At 38.6% G+C, this 16,106-nt stretch overlaps 1 protein-coding gene across 8 annotated transcripts in view; it reads left to right on the forward strand.

Moving 5' to 3' along the window:
• Slc25a26 (solute carrier family 25 member 26) overlaps nt 1-16,106 on the forward strand; it is a 139,303-nt gene that overhangs the window by 30,377 nt on the left and 92,820 nt on the right. For 6 of the 8 annotated variants that reach the window (XR_001504443.2, XM_015494514.2, XM_015494508.2 and 3 more), the window contains 2 exons: nt 11,295-11,399; nt 12,786-12,833. The exons of 1 other annotated variant lie outside the window; for it this stretch is intronic. Coding sequence is in view for 6 of the 7 variants with exons in the window: in XM_015494514.2 (XP_015350000.1) it covers nt 11,295-11,399; nt 12,786-12,833 (153 nt within the window). In the remaining variant the exon portion in view is untranslated. The remainder of the gene's footprint in view (nt 1-11,294; nt 11,400-12,785; nt 12,834-16,106) is intronic. One more of the 8 variants, XM_048801236.1, reaches the window with a different exon arrangement.

Consider the following 16,106-nt stretch of genomic DNA (forward strand, 5'->3'; position numbering starts at 1 on the left):
TTTTCTGCCGGTGGTCAGCCGTTCCGCCTACCTGGCAGGCGCTGGGGGTGGGGGGCGGCTCTGCCCCTCAGCAGGCCGCTGGGCCTGCTCTGTGGATGGTCACAGTTCCCTCTACCTTGTCAGCGCAGGGGGAGGGGGCGGCTCTGCCTCTCAGCAGGCCGCTGCTCCTCTTCTGCTGGTGGGTCGCAAGCCCGCCTACCTTGCAGGAGTGATTGGAAGCTCTGTTCAGCCGTGGGCCACTGGGCCTTTTCTGCCGGTGGTCACCGTTCCGCCTACCTGGCAGGCGCTGGGGGTGGGGGGCAGCTCTGCCCCTCAGCAGGCCGCTGGGCCTGCTCTGTGGATGGTCACAGTTCCCTCTACCTTGCCAGCGCAGGGGGAGGGGGCGGCCTCATTGATACCCTTTATGAGGTTCTGGAAGGTACCTTCTGTTCCTGGTTTGTTCAGTGATTTATTTATTTACTTTCGCTTCTTTAGAATTGGGGATTAAACCCAGGAGCACTTAACCATTGAGCCACATCCCCAACCCTTTAAAAAAATTTTTTTTATACTTGTAGATGGACAGCATCCCTTTATTTAATTTAATTAATTTATTTTTTTATGTGGTGCTAAGGATCGAACCCAGTGCTTCACATATGCTAGGCAAGCACTCTGCTACTGAGCTGCAGCCCCAGCCCCCCAGCCCTTTTTAAAGTTTTTATTTTGAGACAGGGTCTTGCTTGCTAAGTTGCTTAGGACCTCACTAAGTTACTGAGGCTGGCTCAAACCAGTGATCCTCCTGCCTCAGCCTCCTAAATCTGTGGGATTACAGGCATGATCCACCATGCCCAGCAATTTATTTACTTTTTATTTATGAAGGCATGTTGAATTTTGTTGGATGCTATTTCTGCATCTCTAAGATGTTTGTGTGTTTTTGTTCTTTATTTTGTTGTGTCACACTGAGAGATTTTCACATGTTGAAAGCACCATTTTATTTCTGGGATAAATTTCACTGGTCATGATATACAATGGTTTTCATTAATTTTTAGATTTGGTTTGCTATTATTTTGTGGAGGACTTTTGCTTATTTATAAGATGTTGGTTTGTGATTTTCTTTTTTTTTTTGTGATATTTTTGCTGGTTTGGTATTCAGATAATACTGGCCTCACAGATAATTTTTTTTACAAATTGTTTTAGGAGCTAGGATTGTAGTTCTTCGGTAGAACACTTTCCTAGCTTGTGTGAGGCCTGGGGTTGATCCCAGCACTGGAGAAGGAGGAGAGGCGAAAGAGGAAGACAAAGAGGAAGAAGAGAAGTTGATTTATAGAAATGTAGTGAAATTATTCCATTTTGATCAATGAAAATACATCAGGTTATATATGGAAAATCCAGGGAAAATGGAATTATGGAACAGATAGTCTCAGTTCTAGAATAAAGGAATTATTTTCTCATTCCTGTGATAATTTGAACTGTTGAGGCTGTGGCGAGTCACAGGGAAGAAGGATGATCTCTAATCCATTTTGGTATTTTTGCATTTCATATTCTTTTATATATCTATCTGGCCATAAAATTTTATACTTTCCCATTATTTTGAAATAAGTTTTTTGATCTAAGAAATCAGTTCCTTGAAAAACAGGTTGAAAGAAAAATTAGTCTGATTGATATTATAATCAGTGAGTTTTTTTTTTTTTAAATAAGATTTCTTTTGATATTGGTTTAAAAATGATTTTGCCAAGCCTAAGTTCAACTCTGGATTCTAAAGTAAAAGTCTCTACCCTGAGACTGATGATATAGTAATTTTTGAATAACAAACAGCATAAAGTAGTTCCTCTGATAAGTCATAGACACTTTTGGAATCTAATGAAACCTGTGGCTGTTTTGCGTTCCATTTCTAGGGACTTTCATTCCCTGTATGCATGGACCCAAGGTCAAAAACTCCAGTGCTAGAATTCTACCTGAAAACTTGCTTAACCTTTAGTTTAAAAAGCAAAAGCTGGGCTGTGTTGTGGCTCAGCCGTAGAGCGCTCGCCTCGCAGGTGTGAGACCCTGGATTCAATCCTCAGCACCACATTAAAAAATAAAAAAAATAAAGATATTGTGTCCATGTATAACTAAAAAAATATTTAAAAAAAAAAGCAAAAGCAACTTATACTTGATTTAAATAAATCTTTTAACCTTTTCTCTTAGGCTTATTTTTGGTGAATATGTTCTTATTCTAGAGTCTTATTACATGTGATTTATTTTGAGTCTTTTACTAAAGACTCGGGTGTGTCTCTTGAGTTGTGGAAATTCTGTCCTTATGGCAACTTTTATTTTAGTGTTCTTTCCTTCCTTTCTCCCTCGCTCCCTCCCTCCCTCCTTCCTTCCTTCCTGGTCCTGGGGATTGCCAGGGCCTTGAGCTTGGTAAGCACGCTTTTCATCACTGAGCGTGCTCTTGGTCCCTGTCTATCTGTATTTTGTGATTGCATGTTAAATTTATTAGCTTCAAATATAATTCTATAAGTTCTATATTTAGCTTATGTTTTCAAATATGTTGTTGAAAGCAAGTGGCAAATAAAGAATTTGTCCATTCTGTTTCACATGAGATCATTTTACACAAAAACTCGTTTGCCATGTTGAAGGACAGGCTTTCTTCTTCAATTTGTAAACCTTCTGACCCTTAAACCTACTAAGAAATTAGATTTTTCTTTTGATATAGGGTTTCACATTCATGCTTAGGATAGATAGTAGTTGTTAGATTGTTCATGTTAGATAGTAGTAGTTAGATTGTTCATGTTAATGACATAGCTCTTCATTTTTAGAAAATATTGTATATTCTGATGTTTCTAATACCTATAATTAATATTTTTAAGAATTGAAACTTTTTAAATGGAATCATGTTCTTGTGTGAACTGTTGAGCATAAGGGGTGGGGAAGGTAGACTTTAGAATTAGGAAATAGTATCCATAAGATTGGAGATAACACAGTTCTAGAATGTTCTTATCATTGTTGTTTCTCATAGGGATTCCACAGCCCCTTAGGTGATAAGACCTAATGTCAAATACCTGTTTATAGTTTCCATGATTCCTGGAGAAGCTTAAGAGGAAGATTGATCAGCAAGTGGGTCCTTAGGATGACACACATGAAACAATTCTTGATACTTATTTTTAATTGATTTTAAATTCAGGTACAGTTTATTATGTTGAAAAGTTTGCCAGATTTATAAAGTTTGTGGAAACATTGGTTCTGATGCTCTGATAAACTTGGACATTCCTGATACTGTTCAGAATTAGTTTTCCCCATAAATACTAGAGAAATAGACATACCCCCTCCTGTCTAGGTAACTTGTTTCAGTTTCATAGAACATAAATTTTGGTTTCACATTCATGCAAAAGCCATTTCTAAAAATAGCAGAATGAAACAGGAGAATTAGAGGAGGTAAATTTTTAAGTGTAAAGTAAAAAGGAATCAAAACCAAAAATATTTTTAGCTGCCAGTGGTCAGAAAGGCATAGAAACCCAGACAGTAAGAAATAGTTTAGCTATTATTCTTCAGCACATTTGCTTTGATATAAACTTGTTATGTTAGAGGTTCCTTAGAAATGATACCATATTTTGTTGGTGTCGGGTCTGTTTGTTTTAGTGATTATGAAAGCACCTTGGAAACAAAAAAAACACTGCCAAAATAACAACCATTCCCTGTAGCAGCAGCTTGATTAAATCTTAATGATGAATCAATACAACTATAATTACAACCTTCTATCTTATGCTTGTAAATTTGGAATATAGTAAATTGATCAAATGAAATTTAATATGTTACTACAGCAAGAAAAATCCTGCCATTTTTATTATAAATTTTGCTGTACCAAATCTCTAAATCCCTCTCATTTACTTTGCAGCTCAGTTTCCAACACACACAGAACAAGTCCTGTGAGAAGTAGAATCTATAATTAAGTCCAAGGTGGGGGCAGGTTTACTTTAATAGGATGGATACTGTAACATTAAAACGGTAGTGATCCCCCCCTCCACCCCTGGGTCCTGGGGTGTGAACCCAGGGGTTCTCTACCACTAAGCTGCATCCCTAGCCTTTTTATTTTTCTTTTGATATAGGGTTTCACTGAGTTGCCCAGGCTGGCCTTGCATTTGTGATCCTCCTGCCTCAGCTTTCAGCTTTTTTTTCAGTTCCTGGGATGACAGCTGTGTGCCACCACACCTGTGATAGTCATTTTTTTTTTTTTTCTTACAAGTTTTCAGATTTGACTTTTCTTGTGTCTTTTCCTCCTTGTACCTTAGCTTATGCTATTTTCAGAAATGAAAGAACCTTGAAAGTTTTTTGCAGCTAAAATTGTGTGTTTAATATCTGAGTATAGATGACACAGATATCCTTACACACAGGTGCTGTTAGATTGTCCTCTCCAAGTGTCATTCAGTTCCATTCTCACTAGAGATAAGAAAAGTAGGGAATATATCATGGTTTGTAAAAGCCTTTTCTGACAGCTTCTTATAGCACTTCTCCAATTGTGGGCCAGGGAGTAGAAGATGTGTAGATCTGGGTTTTACTGAAGTGTTTATTATAACCTGCCCTGATGTTTTCTTCAAGGCCCGTGGTGCGTAGAGTTCTATAGCTGGAGGCTCCTGTGGCAAGGTAACTAACAAGGCCAGTGGACCTGCTTTGTGCTGCAGGCCATCAGGGGTCTTACTGGATACCAGATGAGGGAAAGCCTTCCCAGCAGTGTGGCTGTTTACAGGATTAGGTTCATTAACGATATGAGGTGTGTTTGTTAGCCACAGACACATTCTAGTTATTGTGTCTTCAATAGTGGGAATTTAAGCTTTTTCATTTATCCTGTTAATATCTCATTTTAAAATGAATATGTAAATATCTTCATGATGTTTACTGACTGTTTTTTTTAAAACATCATTTTTTATGGTGGTTGTTTATTTTTTATGTGGTGATGGGTATTGAACTTAGGGCCTCATGCCTACGGCAGGTGCTTTACAGCTGTGACCAAAAGTCCTGACAAGAACAATTTTAGAGGAGGAAAAGTTTATTTGGGGGCACGTGGTTTCAGAGGTCTCAGTTCACAGAAGGCTGGCTCCATTCTTTGGGGCTGGAGGTGAGGCAGGACATCGTGGAGGAAGAGTGTGGTGGAGGGAAGCAGCTCACATGGTGATCAGGAAGCAGAGAGAGACTCCACTCTCCAGAGACAAATAGAGACCCCATATTCCTGCTTCTGATGAACCACTTCTTCCAGACACACCCACTTGCCTCCATTTACCACCCAGTTAATCCCTGTCAGAGGATTAATCCACTGATTGGGTTAAGGCTCTCATAACCCAATCATTGTACCTCTAAACCTTGCATTGTCTCCCATGTGAGCTCTTGGGGGCTGCCTAATATCTAAACCATAATACTGACCTCTTCTAAGAAGAACCACTAAGAATTCCAAGTTCCAGGTCAGCCTAGGCAACTTAGTGAGACCCTGTCTCAAAACAAAGTATTTTAGAAAAATGATTGGAGTTGTAGCTTAGTGATAAAGTACCCCTGGGTTCAATTCCCAGTACTGAAAGCAAAAAGCAAAAACAAACTTCTACAACTAAAAACTTTTGAAGTGTGGCCTGTCTTTTGAATTAATCATGATTAATATTCACAAATTAATACAGGTTAATTCCCACTTGGAATTGTAATATTTTGCTAAACCTTGTGTGGCTGTATAATTTAGTCGTAGGGGATTGTGTGAGTAGAAAATCAGATGGCTTCCCTGGGTCCCAGGAAAGTGCACTTATCGGATCAGAAGGGAGCTCACAGTAATGCAGCAGATAGAAATGCTCCTACATTAAGATGAACAGAGGTAGAATTGTTTGGGTATTCAGGAAAGGCCTCAAGGATAGTTAATCTTTGAGCCACATTTAATTTAACTGGTTTATTTTGAAAATAAGTTCTATTGTCTATATGGTGTTATAACATGCTGTAATGATTGCAATAGTGAAGCAAATTAACATTTCCATCACTTCCCATAGTTACATCACTTCCCATAGTTACTTTTTTTTTTTTTTTTGCAGTAAGAGCTGCTAAAAATCTCATTTAACAGGTATCTCAACTATAGTCCAATTCCGTTAGCTGACATTTGGGAGTGTGCTGGTTTGTTAGGTGGGCTGGTGCAAGAGGGGTCTTGGAGTCCCAAGAAGCCCCTGGTAACCACTTGCAGGTTCCTGGTGGTTGAGTGTGGGTGTGACTGGGTCATCCTGAGGTGAGCAGCTGGAGGACCTTGCCTGCCACTGTGAGGATTCTGCCTTTCACTCTTGAGGGCCCACAGAGCGGGCGACAGGGATCAGGCTTGATGTTCAGGTCTAGCAGCTGTGCTGGGAGAGTGTTAGGGTCATCTCCAGGGAAGATCCCCAGCCCTGGAGAAGAGGGTGAAGAGGAGAAAGTGGATTCAGGAAGAGGTGAAGAGGGAGAATGGGCAGAGGGGTGGTAGCTCTTTCAGAAGCCTTCCTGCGGTGTCCCTTCAGTGTTCAGCCGTCGGGACGCCCTTGTTAGTTGTTGTTCTGTGGGTGCTGACTCTCCAGCCGACTCTACTGAGTTGCATTTAGTAAGCACTCCCCACCTGTCCACTGTTCAGCCACCTGTGGCTCAGAACACATGCAGAAAAGAGAGGAGGAGGACTGGGAGAGGAGGAAGGCTCGCCCTGGGTGACTGTGAGTGGCAATTGTGGTGCACCCCTGAATGGGCTGGAGGACCCCTTAGGAACATAATAAAGGGACACCTGCCTCCGGTTTCTTTCTGACTTCCTTTTCTAACGCACTGCAGACTTTCCATCTCTCGGATTCTCTTTTCCTTTCCTAATACGGTATGCAGCTTTAGTATTGATTCATGATCTCTGACAGTTTATTTCATTGATTATGATATTTAGTTAGTAGACAAGAGGGAAGAGGTGTTATGTGTTAGCTTTTTAAGAGCAATTTCAATTGCTGGAACCCAGTTAAACTAAGTTCTACTTTATAGAAAAACAACCTGATTTTCATAGAGGATGATGAAGCTGAAGAAACTATTTTAAGTCATGAATGTATTTGATCAGTTATTGTTCTAAATGAAAAATTGAATCCTCTCAAAGGGCCAAATAATGAAAAGAAGTTAGGAAATTGTGAACCTGAACTTTGTTAATGAAAACTTTTATTTTGTGAAGTACTGATTTAAGATTTCTTGGTAACACAGTTTCCTTTGATTTATTCAAAATATGAGTGACTCTTGTTTATCTAGCCTTGAGAGATGCTAAGAAATGGGGTGAGAAAGGCTTCTTACAGAGATTTTCATTTTCTTACAGTGCCTATTGGCTGTTGTGTAGGTGGAAAGAGTCTGATAAGGAAGAAATATAATCTTATGCCTCAGTGATAGTGGATAAAATTTGAACCTGGGATTGTGACTCAGTGGTAGAGCACTTGCCTAGAATGTGTGAGACCCTGGGTTTAATTCTCAGAACAACATATAAATATATGAATAAAATAAAGGTCCTTCAGTGTCTAAAAAAAAAAAAAAAGCTCTTTGGTTTACTAACAGCTGCAATTCCATATGCAACCAGAAGACGGCAGACTTGACACACAGATGAAAGTTTTTCATTTTAAATGGAGGTATAGAAAGATATGTTAGGTATTCTTAAAGAGAATTTTGGGAATTACAGAAAGAATGTGGAATAAAATACATGTCTGTGTTCAAAAATTTCAGTATTCTGAGTTGTCTCCCTCATAATCATAACCTCGTTTTAATTTGCCATGTTGCATTTGCTCTGCAGAGTCCAGCATGGATTTGACTTTGTGATTAAATTTTGATTGGCTTTATATAGCATATTATTAAGTTTCTGTTGACTTTATTAGTAGAGTTGCCAGTTGAAATATGAAGCATTTGCTGATATTAAACCTAAGTTTGTTGGATATGTGTGAATCTGTTATTCCTTTACCAAAAAAAAATTCTGGAGATGGTAATGAAAATATTTATATTTCACCCTTGTTTCATGAGCCAGATAGCTCTTTGACATTTAGTAATTTCGGTTATTTCAGGATTATGCATATGCAAAAGGCTGACATAATTAATTTCTAATATCAGAGAAATATTTATAGGTTGTGGATTGAGTTTCTCATAGAAAAGTCTTAAATCATTTTTTTTTTGTGTGTGTGTGTGTGTGTGTGTGTGTGTGTGACCTTTACTGAAATAATTGGGGAAAAGATATAGTGTTACTATAAGGTAGCATTTTTAGACTTAGAGGACTTAGAGGACAGAAATGAGATTGTAAAGTGCTGATAGCTAATGTATTGGAGATGTGGACCTTGGCTGTAGCTGATGAAAGACCAAGAAAGTTTAGCTGCCTCCAACTCTTATTCTTCCTTCATTTTGCCTATTGTGATGCTGAAGTTCACTGTAATTTATCCACTTAAAAATGCTTAAATCTCTGTGCTACTTTCAGAAAAGTTTTTATTTATGTCAGATAAATAAAGCAGCATCAGTATTGTCAGAATTTAATTCAATTTTAACCTGAGGTTTATAATATTGTGTATGCTAATTGAATGAACCCAGCATTGCATTTTAATGTTGACAAAAGTTTGGGGCATGTATTTTCTTTATGAAAAACCTTAGTTGTCTTTTGATAAAACTTTAACCTCTAAGACATTGGGTTTTAATGAAAATGCCACCATTCCTATATCATGGATTTATCCTGAACCCCATGTATATGAGTAAGGAGTGCTGTACGGAATGGATTTACCAAGAGCCCCGTGGATTACTTTATCTTTATTTCCTTTCATAGAACTACAATACTGTAGCAAGTTGTAGCAGTGAAATACTCCAGTATCTGGATTCAAGTCTAAGATCAGAGTTAGTAGAAAACCATGCTGAAAAGGCACAGAGGTACTAGAGGAAGTAGCTGCAAGCATTCCTGTGTAGCTCTGCTCCTAGGCCAAAATGCTGCTCCACAGAAGTCAGCAAGCCCCTCTGGTGCTTTGTACCCCTTCAGTTATTTCGATTACTTTTTTTTTTTTTTTTAATATTTATTTTTTAGTTTTCGGCAGACATAACATCTTTGTTTGTATGTGGTGCTGAGGATCGAACCCGAGCCGCACTCATTCCAGGCGAGCGCGCTACCGCTTGAGCCACATCCCCAGCCCACATATTCATTTCTTGATGGATATAGTTTCTTATATGTTCCCTGGGCCTCTCCTACTCAGTTTCCCATTTTGAACTTAATCTTTCCTTTACACCTGCTCTTCCTCTTCTTTCCCCTAGTCTTATTTAATGGGACTATTATATATTAATTGTTTAAACCTAGTCCAGGGCAAGTTAATCCTGAATTTCCCTTCAAATTTGGCCCTTCTTGGAGCCATGCTCCGTTCCTGGTGTCTTTCATAGACCTTTGGTAGTAGCCCTTTAACTTGCCCCTGTCTTCTTACAGTCCTTTTCTCCCCACCCCCAGCTGTTCCAGGCAATATAGCCACCACTCCACTGCTTGAACTTTTTCACTGTCTGTGGAGGGAAGTTCAGGCTGTGTGGTGGTGTCAGGGCCTCCCTGTCTGTCTCTTTAGTCTCCCTGATGCTCCTGACCTCTACTCTGATCCCGTGATCATCGCTTGGTGGCTACCTGTGGAGTGATATTGTCTATACAGCCAGAACTGTTCCCCCGGCCCTCTGCCTCTGTGGATGTGATTGTTCACTCTCCCCGTTGTGCCCTTTCTTGCCCGTTTATTTGGAATGTTCTCTGAATTAATAACCTCTGGCTGTTTTCCCTGGTCGTGGAGGCTGGGCTTCAGACCCAGACTCCGTGTTTCCCAGGATCCTTGTCTGTGCAGTGTCTGGCTCACTATATTTTTATTGAATTGAATTAAGCAAATTTGAAGGAAGTCTAGGTGGGAAGATATGTTGGCTGCAGTTGCAGACATCTCTATAAATAATGAGCATTCAAATGCTTGATGGAGAAATGAAAATCAGATTTTATTGTTTTGCAGATACTGTTTGGGGAGAAAATAACTTCAGGAAACGAATCTTTTCTTGTCATAATCATATCTCTTGTTGTGCATCAACATAAAGAATAGCTAGTTTAGCTTGTTTTTAATATTCCGTGGTATTGTGTGCATGCTGGCTGTCTCTGACATCTAGGATCACATCATATATCATCTTTGTCCCTTGTATCTTGGGGTGCTGAGGATCACATGTGTTCTGTGCCTATTTTGCTCCTGCCAAGGCTGATATCAAAGAAGAATTTGCCAATGTTTATTCCTTGAGCAAGGGTTGGCAAACTAGCAGTAGTGTTTTGTAAATAAAGTTTTACTGGAACACAGCCAAACCATTGATTTACATATTATTTATTCATAGCTCCTTTGTGCTGAAACAGTGTAGTTGAAGAGGCCATGTGGTTTGCAGTCTAAAGTGTTTATTTTGGTTTTTGACATAAAAAATTTTGCCAACCTTTGCCTTAAAGCCACTTAATTATGGAAAGACAAAACCTTACATTAAATCTATCCAAACTGGGCCCTACTCTCTGATTAGGAATTAGAAAAATACAGAAGAAAAAATATAGACCTCCTTGACCTTGTGTTATTTATTTGGTGGGATGCTTTTGTGAAATTTCTTGTTTTTCTTTCATTCTGCTACGTGTGTTATGGAAGAGATTGTCCACATTTCCTACTATGCCTCAGATGTGAATATTATATTTTTATTCTAAAAATTTAAAATTAATGTCTTTAGTCACATGGAAAACAGTGGATACCCGAGTTAGGTATGTGAAATCTAAAGTGCAGACAAAGTTTGTGTCTATGGCAGACTGCGTAATGCATAGAGGATTTCCATTAAAACAGTTTATATTTTCAGTGTAAGTGTCTTCCTCCCTGTGCCCTCCCGCCCTTTGTCCACCCCCGCCTCTGTCCTTCTGTGGGCAGAGTACCTTCTGGTTTGGCAAATTCTTTATTTGTCTCCCTGTTTGTGAAAATAAGTAAGCTACCTTTAAGCATAAAGGTAAAATCTTGGAGGTGTGAACTTAAGGTGCTGTATACTTTACCCAGTGTTGACTGGTAAGGTGTAGGCCTTACCACGTGCCAGTCAGCAGCAATGTCACCTGGAAAGATGGCACTGAGTTGAGGGATACCAGAGCCCTCCTCAGCTATTGCATAGTGGGGGTCTAGGGACTTGGGTGGTGGCCAGGATAGGGAGGGGTACCAGTTGATGATCAGTCTTGCTCTGACATCTTTCTGTAACCTGTACATGATACGTATTTACTGTGAATTTTGCTTATGGAAAAATTTTCCATTTTTGCAACAATTATTTTCTTTTCAGGATATAATTAAATTTATATATTTTAGGTTGCCTGTCTGATTCGAGTTCCTTCAGAAGTGGTTAAGCAGAGGGCACAGGTATCTGCTTCCTCAAGAACATTTCAGATATTCTCTGATATCTTATATGAAGAGGTGAGATGTTTTTAGGTTTTCTTTTCTTCTCTTTGCTGAGGACCATTTTATAGTAGTTAATAGGAACACTGTGTGGCTCATGACCAGAGCCTAAGAGGAAACCTTGGAGCTGAATTTAATGTTCAATTATAGTAACTTTTAAACTAAGATTATCTTTGCCTTTTCTTTGTTTTTGAATTTCTAGTTTTATTTCTTTTTCAAATTTCTGACCAAACATACAGTGAGTACCATTATATATGTATCCTGTTGTTATCTTCCTATATTTATTTTAGAACCAGACACAGAACAAATGGTAAATATGTAAAGTGAATAACTATACTAAAATATCCCTATAGAATTTGAGGGCCCAAAAAAGAAATATAGTAATGGACCTAGAATAGTGACCAACTTCATAATATTTGTGTCAAAATATAATTTCTCTTTTTTCTGATCAGAGTTAGCTTGAGTCAAAAATTATTTTTTCTAGACATTGACTAGGAAGCACTTAGCTGTTCTCCTTTATAGTTTTTATAGAAGCTTTCGTTTGTTTTGTTTTTTTGAAGCAGGATCTGATTATGTTGCCTAGTCTGGCCTCAAACTCTTAGGCTCAAGGGATCCTGCCTCAGCCTCCCTAAAAGCTGGACTATAGGCCCATGACATGGCACCTGGTGTTTTTTTTTTTTTTAAAGGAGTTATTCTCAGCCTGTGGTGGTGATGCACACCATCAACTCAGGAGGCTGAGGCAGGAGGATCACAAGTTCAAGGCCAACCTTGGCAGCTTACTGAGACCCTGTCTCAAAATAAAAAGGGCTGAGGTGTAGCTGAGTAGTAGAGGGCCTCTGTGTTCAATCCCCAGTAACACCCCCCCCCCACCAAAAAAAAACCAAATCAATCTCAATGAATGTAGGTTTTAAGAAAGTTGTTCTTAATGGTCTGTCGCCCGAGCAAAGAGTGAGGAGACATTATATGAATGAGATCTGTCCTATAGGATCCTTATTGGACCATGCATATAAATCATGGTTTGTCTGGAAATATATACCACTACTTTATTGAGCAATTATTAATAAATTTGTGATGTTATGAAATATTTTCTTTTTATATGAAAGGATAATTGACATTTATATGCATCTGTTTTGGAAATATATTCAAAGCATGAGAAGAAATATTGAATAATAGCAACTAAAACTAAATGAACATGTAGGCAGCCAGTTTGTTTTTAGAGATGCTCACATTTTTTAAGGGAACTCACTTGAGTTTAGAACCTACTTCTTATAGAACTGCGATGTGGGTGAATGTTTTAGAACCCACGTTTTAGAGCAGATGAATCTGTTTTTTTCAGAATGTCATTTAGAAATCTTCTTTGCCTTTCTGACTTCACAAGTTCTTGATTTTTTTTGTTTGTTTCAGGGCATCCAAGGCTTGTATCGAGGCTATAAAAGCACAGTTTTAAGAGAGGTAACTCATTTAATTTCCACTATTGAAGTGCAAAAGAATGATATGCTTTGTTTGGCATGTGCGTATTTGTTTCCCTCTCCCCCAGTACTAGGCACTGAATCCAGGGGTGCACTACCCCTGAATACATCCCAAGTCCTTTTTATTTTTTATTTTAAGACAGGGTCTTGCTAAGTTGCCAAGAAAGACCTTAAGCTTGCAATCTTCCTGCCTTGGCCTCTCAGGTAGCTGGTATTACAGTAAATTTGTGTGTTTTTAACAATCAGAAATAAATTTGGAGAAACTAGTTTAAAAGACCAAAAAAATGGGCCAGACACAGTGGCACATTCCTGTAATCCCAGTGGTTTGGAGACTAAAGCAGGAGGATCGAAAGTTCAAAGCCAGCCTCAGCAATTTAGCGAGATACTAAGCAACTTAATGAGATCCTATCTCGGAATAAAAAATTAAAAGGGCTGGGGATATGGTTTAGTGTTTAAGCATACCTGGGTTTAATTCCTGGTATCAAGTAAATGAATAAAAATAAAGGAAATTATGCTCATTTTTAAAATATTTATTTTTTAGAAGTAGTTGGACACAATACCTTTATTTTATTTACTTATTTTTACGTGGTGCTGAGGATCAAACCCAGACCCTTGCACGTGCTAGGCGAGTGCTCTACCACTAAGCCCCAGCCCCAGCCCTATGGCCATTCTTTTAAACACTGTTTAGTTTTGTTTTGGTTCTTCCATCTAAAAGAATGGTAGAAGGGGTTTGCTGGAAGAGCCACCACCTGTGGTCAGAGTGGCCACACATCATGCCATGTAGCTTCACTGTCACTGTAGGGTGGCTAAATATCTCTTAGAGCCAAAATATTGAGAAATAACTAAGAATAAGATATCCAGTTAATCACTGTAGTTTAGAGAATTAATAAGAAATTAGTAATGAAAGAAGCACTCTAAGAGATGAGCGTGCTTTCCTTATAAGCACTGACACTGTTAAATGTAAAAGGATTTTTCGCAAGGTGACAATCTGCAGTGTAGCCTAGTTGTTCAGGAGCTTTGAAGAACTTCCTTTATTTGCAAACCAAATGTTTCAAAATGAGTTATTTGTGTGAAGAGGACTTCAGTCTTTCAGAAATATCACCTATACTGTATCTTCTTTCTGTACTTGTTTTCTGACTTTCTAAAACTGTGTTATTTATTCACATTTCACCTGGGCACAGGGAAAAGGGCCCTTTCTTTTTTTTTCTAAAGTGTGCTGAATAAATGACTATATTTACATTCCAGTGAGTATTGGTTTTGCATATAAAAAGGCAAAACATAGGGTTACAACTGTATTGTATTCTTCTGAAAATTTGTTTTGACGTATGTTATGATAGTAATTAATTTTTTGACTACAATCCTGGCAAATAGCTTGACCTCCCTGAGATGACTTTGTTTGCTCAAAACATCAGTGCTTTGTTAGAAATTTAATTGGGGTCTTCTGCATTGTGGGTGTTCATAAAAGATCCTTCAGAACCAATTTTAGTTGAAGTCTTGCTTCTGTGCAAACTCTCAGATAGAATGAGTGAGTTATTGCTGAATGAAACATAGCTACTTTTCCAAGTGAGAAAAATAAGAAGTTTGCTTTGAAAAAATTTTTTGCTTTATAAATAGTTTCAATTCTTAGATTATTTTTACACCAATATCAAATCTTTTTCCCAAGAGCTCCTTCGATTGTTCCGTCAACAAAATACATGGAAGCTTTAATGAAAATTGTGAGGAGATTTATACATTTATTCTGTGTGCAATTAAAAAAAATAGTTTCCTCTCTCTAGCAGTAATATATTAAAATTAGATCAAAGTTTGCATCCATGTATTTATTATATAATAGATTATGTGTGTTCTGTGGACTTTGTTCTGTAACTTTGCTGTTACACTTTTTAAATTGCATGTGATGTTTCTGGAAATTGGATGCTTATCTCTTATGTTCTACTATTTTAGTTGCTATGAATTTCACACTGAGTCTAAGCAAGGTGAGCAGATTATGCTATTTACTTCACCCTTTCAGTTATCGTTTTTCTCATGATTTTTGTCAAGTTAGATGAGGATAAGCATCTTAATGCAGGGGTATTGTTTCAGTGAGATGAAAGTGGGGAGCAGAAAGAATCGTAGCTGCTGTTGTAGCCACAGTGATTTCAGATGGTCCATTGGCCTAAAAATTTTGTGGAGAGCAGCCTTGTGATGTTGATATGAAGTAGGATTTCTATAGAGAACCAGAGAAAGGCAGTTTGTTTTAGAAGAAGCAGGAATAAGCTCAGCAATGATCTTTTATCCACAAATTATTTGCAACATTTTTAGAATGTCTGCTGTGTGGGGGACATAATGCAGAACACATCTGCCCTGAAGGATTTTCCTTATGGGGACACACACCGGTGAGTGTCTTTTTTTCCATGCAGGGCAGGCAGGGCAGCAGTGAGGTGTGTATGTACAAGTGCACCTGGGATTGTAGAGGAAGTGCTGCTTGTGGTAGTCAACTAGTATTTTATATTAATAAAGATGAGCCTTGGCTGAACTCTGGAAAAAGTGGCCGTTGAAGCAGTCAAGGAAGGCAGATATAACAGCAAAGGCACAAGGAAGGAACATGTATATTTTGCTTGTTTAAGCAAAATTGGGGATTTCATGCCCACAGAAGACAGTGACTTCCCAGATGTACCTTAAGCCAAGAGAGGATGCTTCACAAGCACACTCACAAAGTGGGATATTTGCAAGGAGCAGTTGAACTGTCACCTCAGTTGGATATTTGCTAAGCAACTAGAGAGGGCCATATGGGAAAGGCCTGGAAAGAGCCTGATTATTATCCCCTGGAGTTTGGAGGACACATGAATGTTGTGTGGCTTTAGCTGTGCAAATCTGAAGATACTAAGCTGGTTGGAGCTGTCTGAGTGGTAGAATGTTGTCATTTTGGTAATGAATAACTCCTGACTTCTTTTTGACAGATGAGAGTAGCCACTGAAGGATTTGGAGGTAGCTGAGGATTGTTTCAGCTATTCCCAATTTTGCCACAAACAATCAAGCAGGTCAGACAAATCTTTCAGCCTGGACTGTAAGTTCCTTGAAGCCACCAAGATTTAGGTATAAAAAATCACCACTCACTGAAAAGTTTACTCCAAATCGCATACAGCAGCTTTCCAAACGTGGTTACCCTTATCACATCCTTCATTTATTGAGAATTTCCTCTCAAATCCGGTGCCCAGACACAGGCCCCTTTAGGGACCAGCCTTTGGATTGCCTTTTTTTTTTTTTTTTTTTTTTTTTT

The sequence above is a fragment of the Marmota marmota genome, unplaced genomic scaffold (genome assembly GCF_001458135.2).
Source record: "Marmota marmota marmota unplaced genomic scaffold, marMar, whole genome shotgun sequence".
Classification (NCBI taxonomy): domain Eukaryota; kingdom Metazoa; phylum Chordata; class Mammalia; order Rodentia; family Sciuridae; genus Marmota; species Marmota marmota.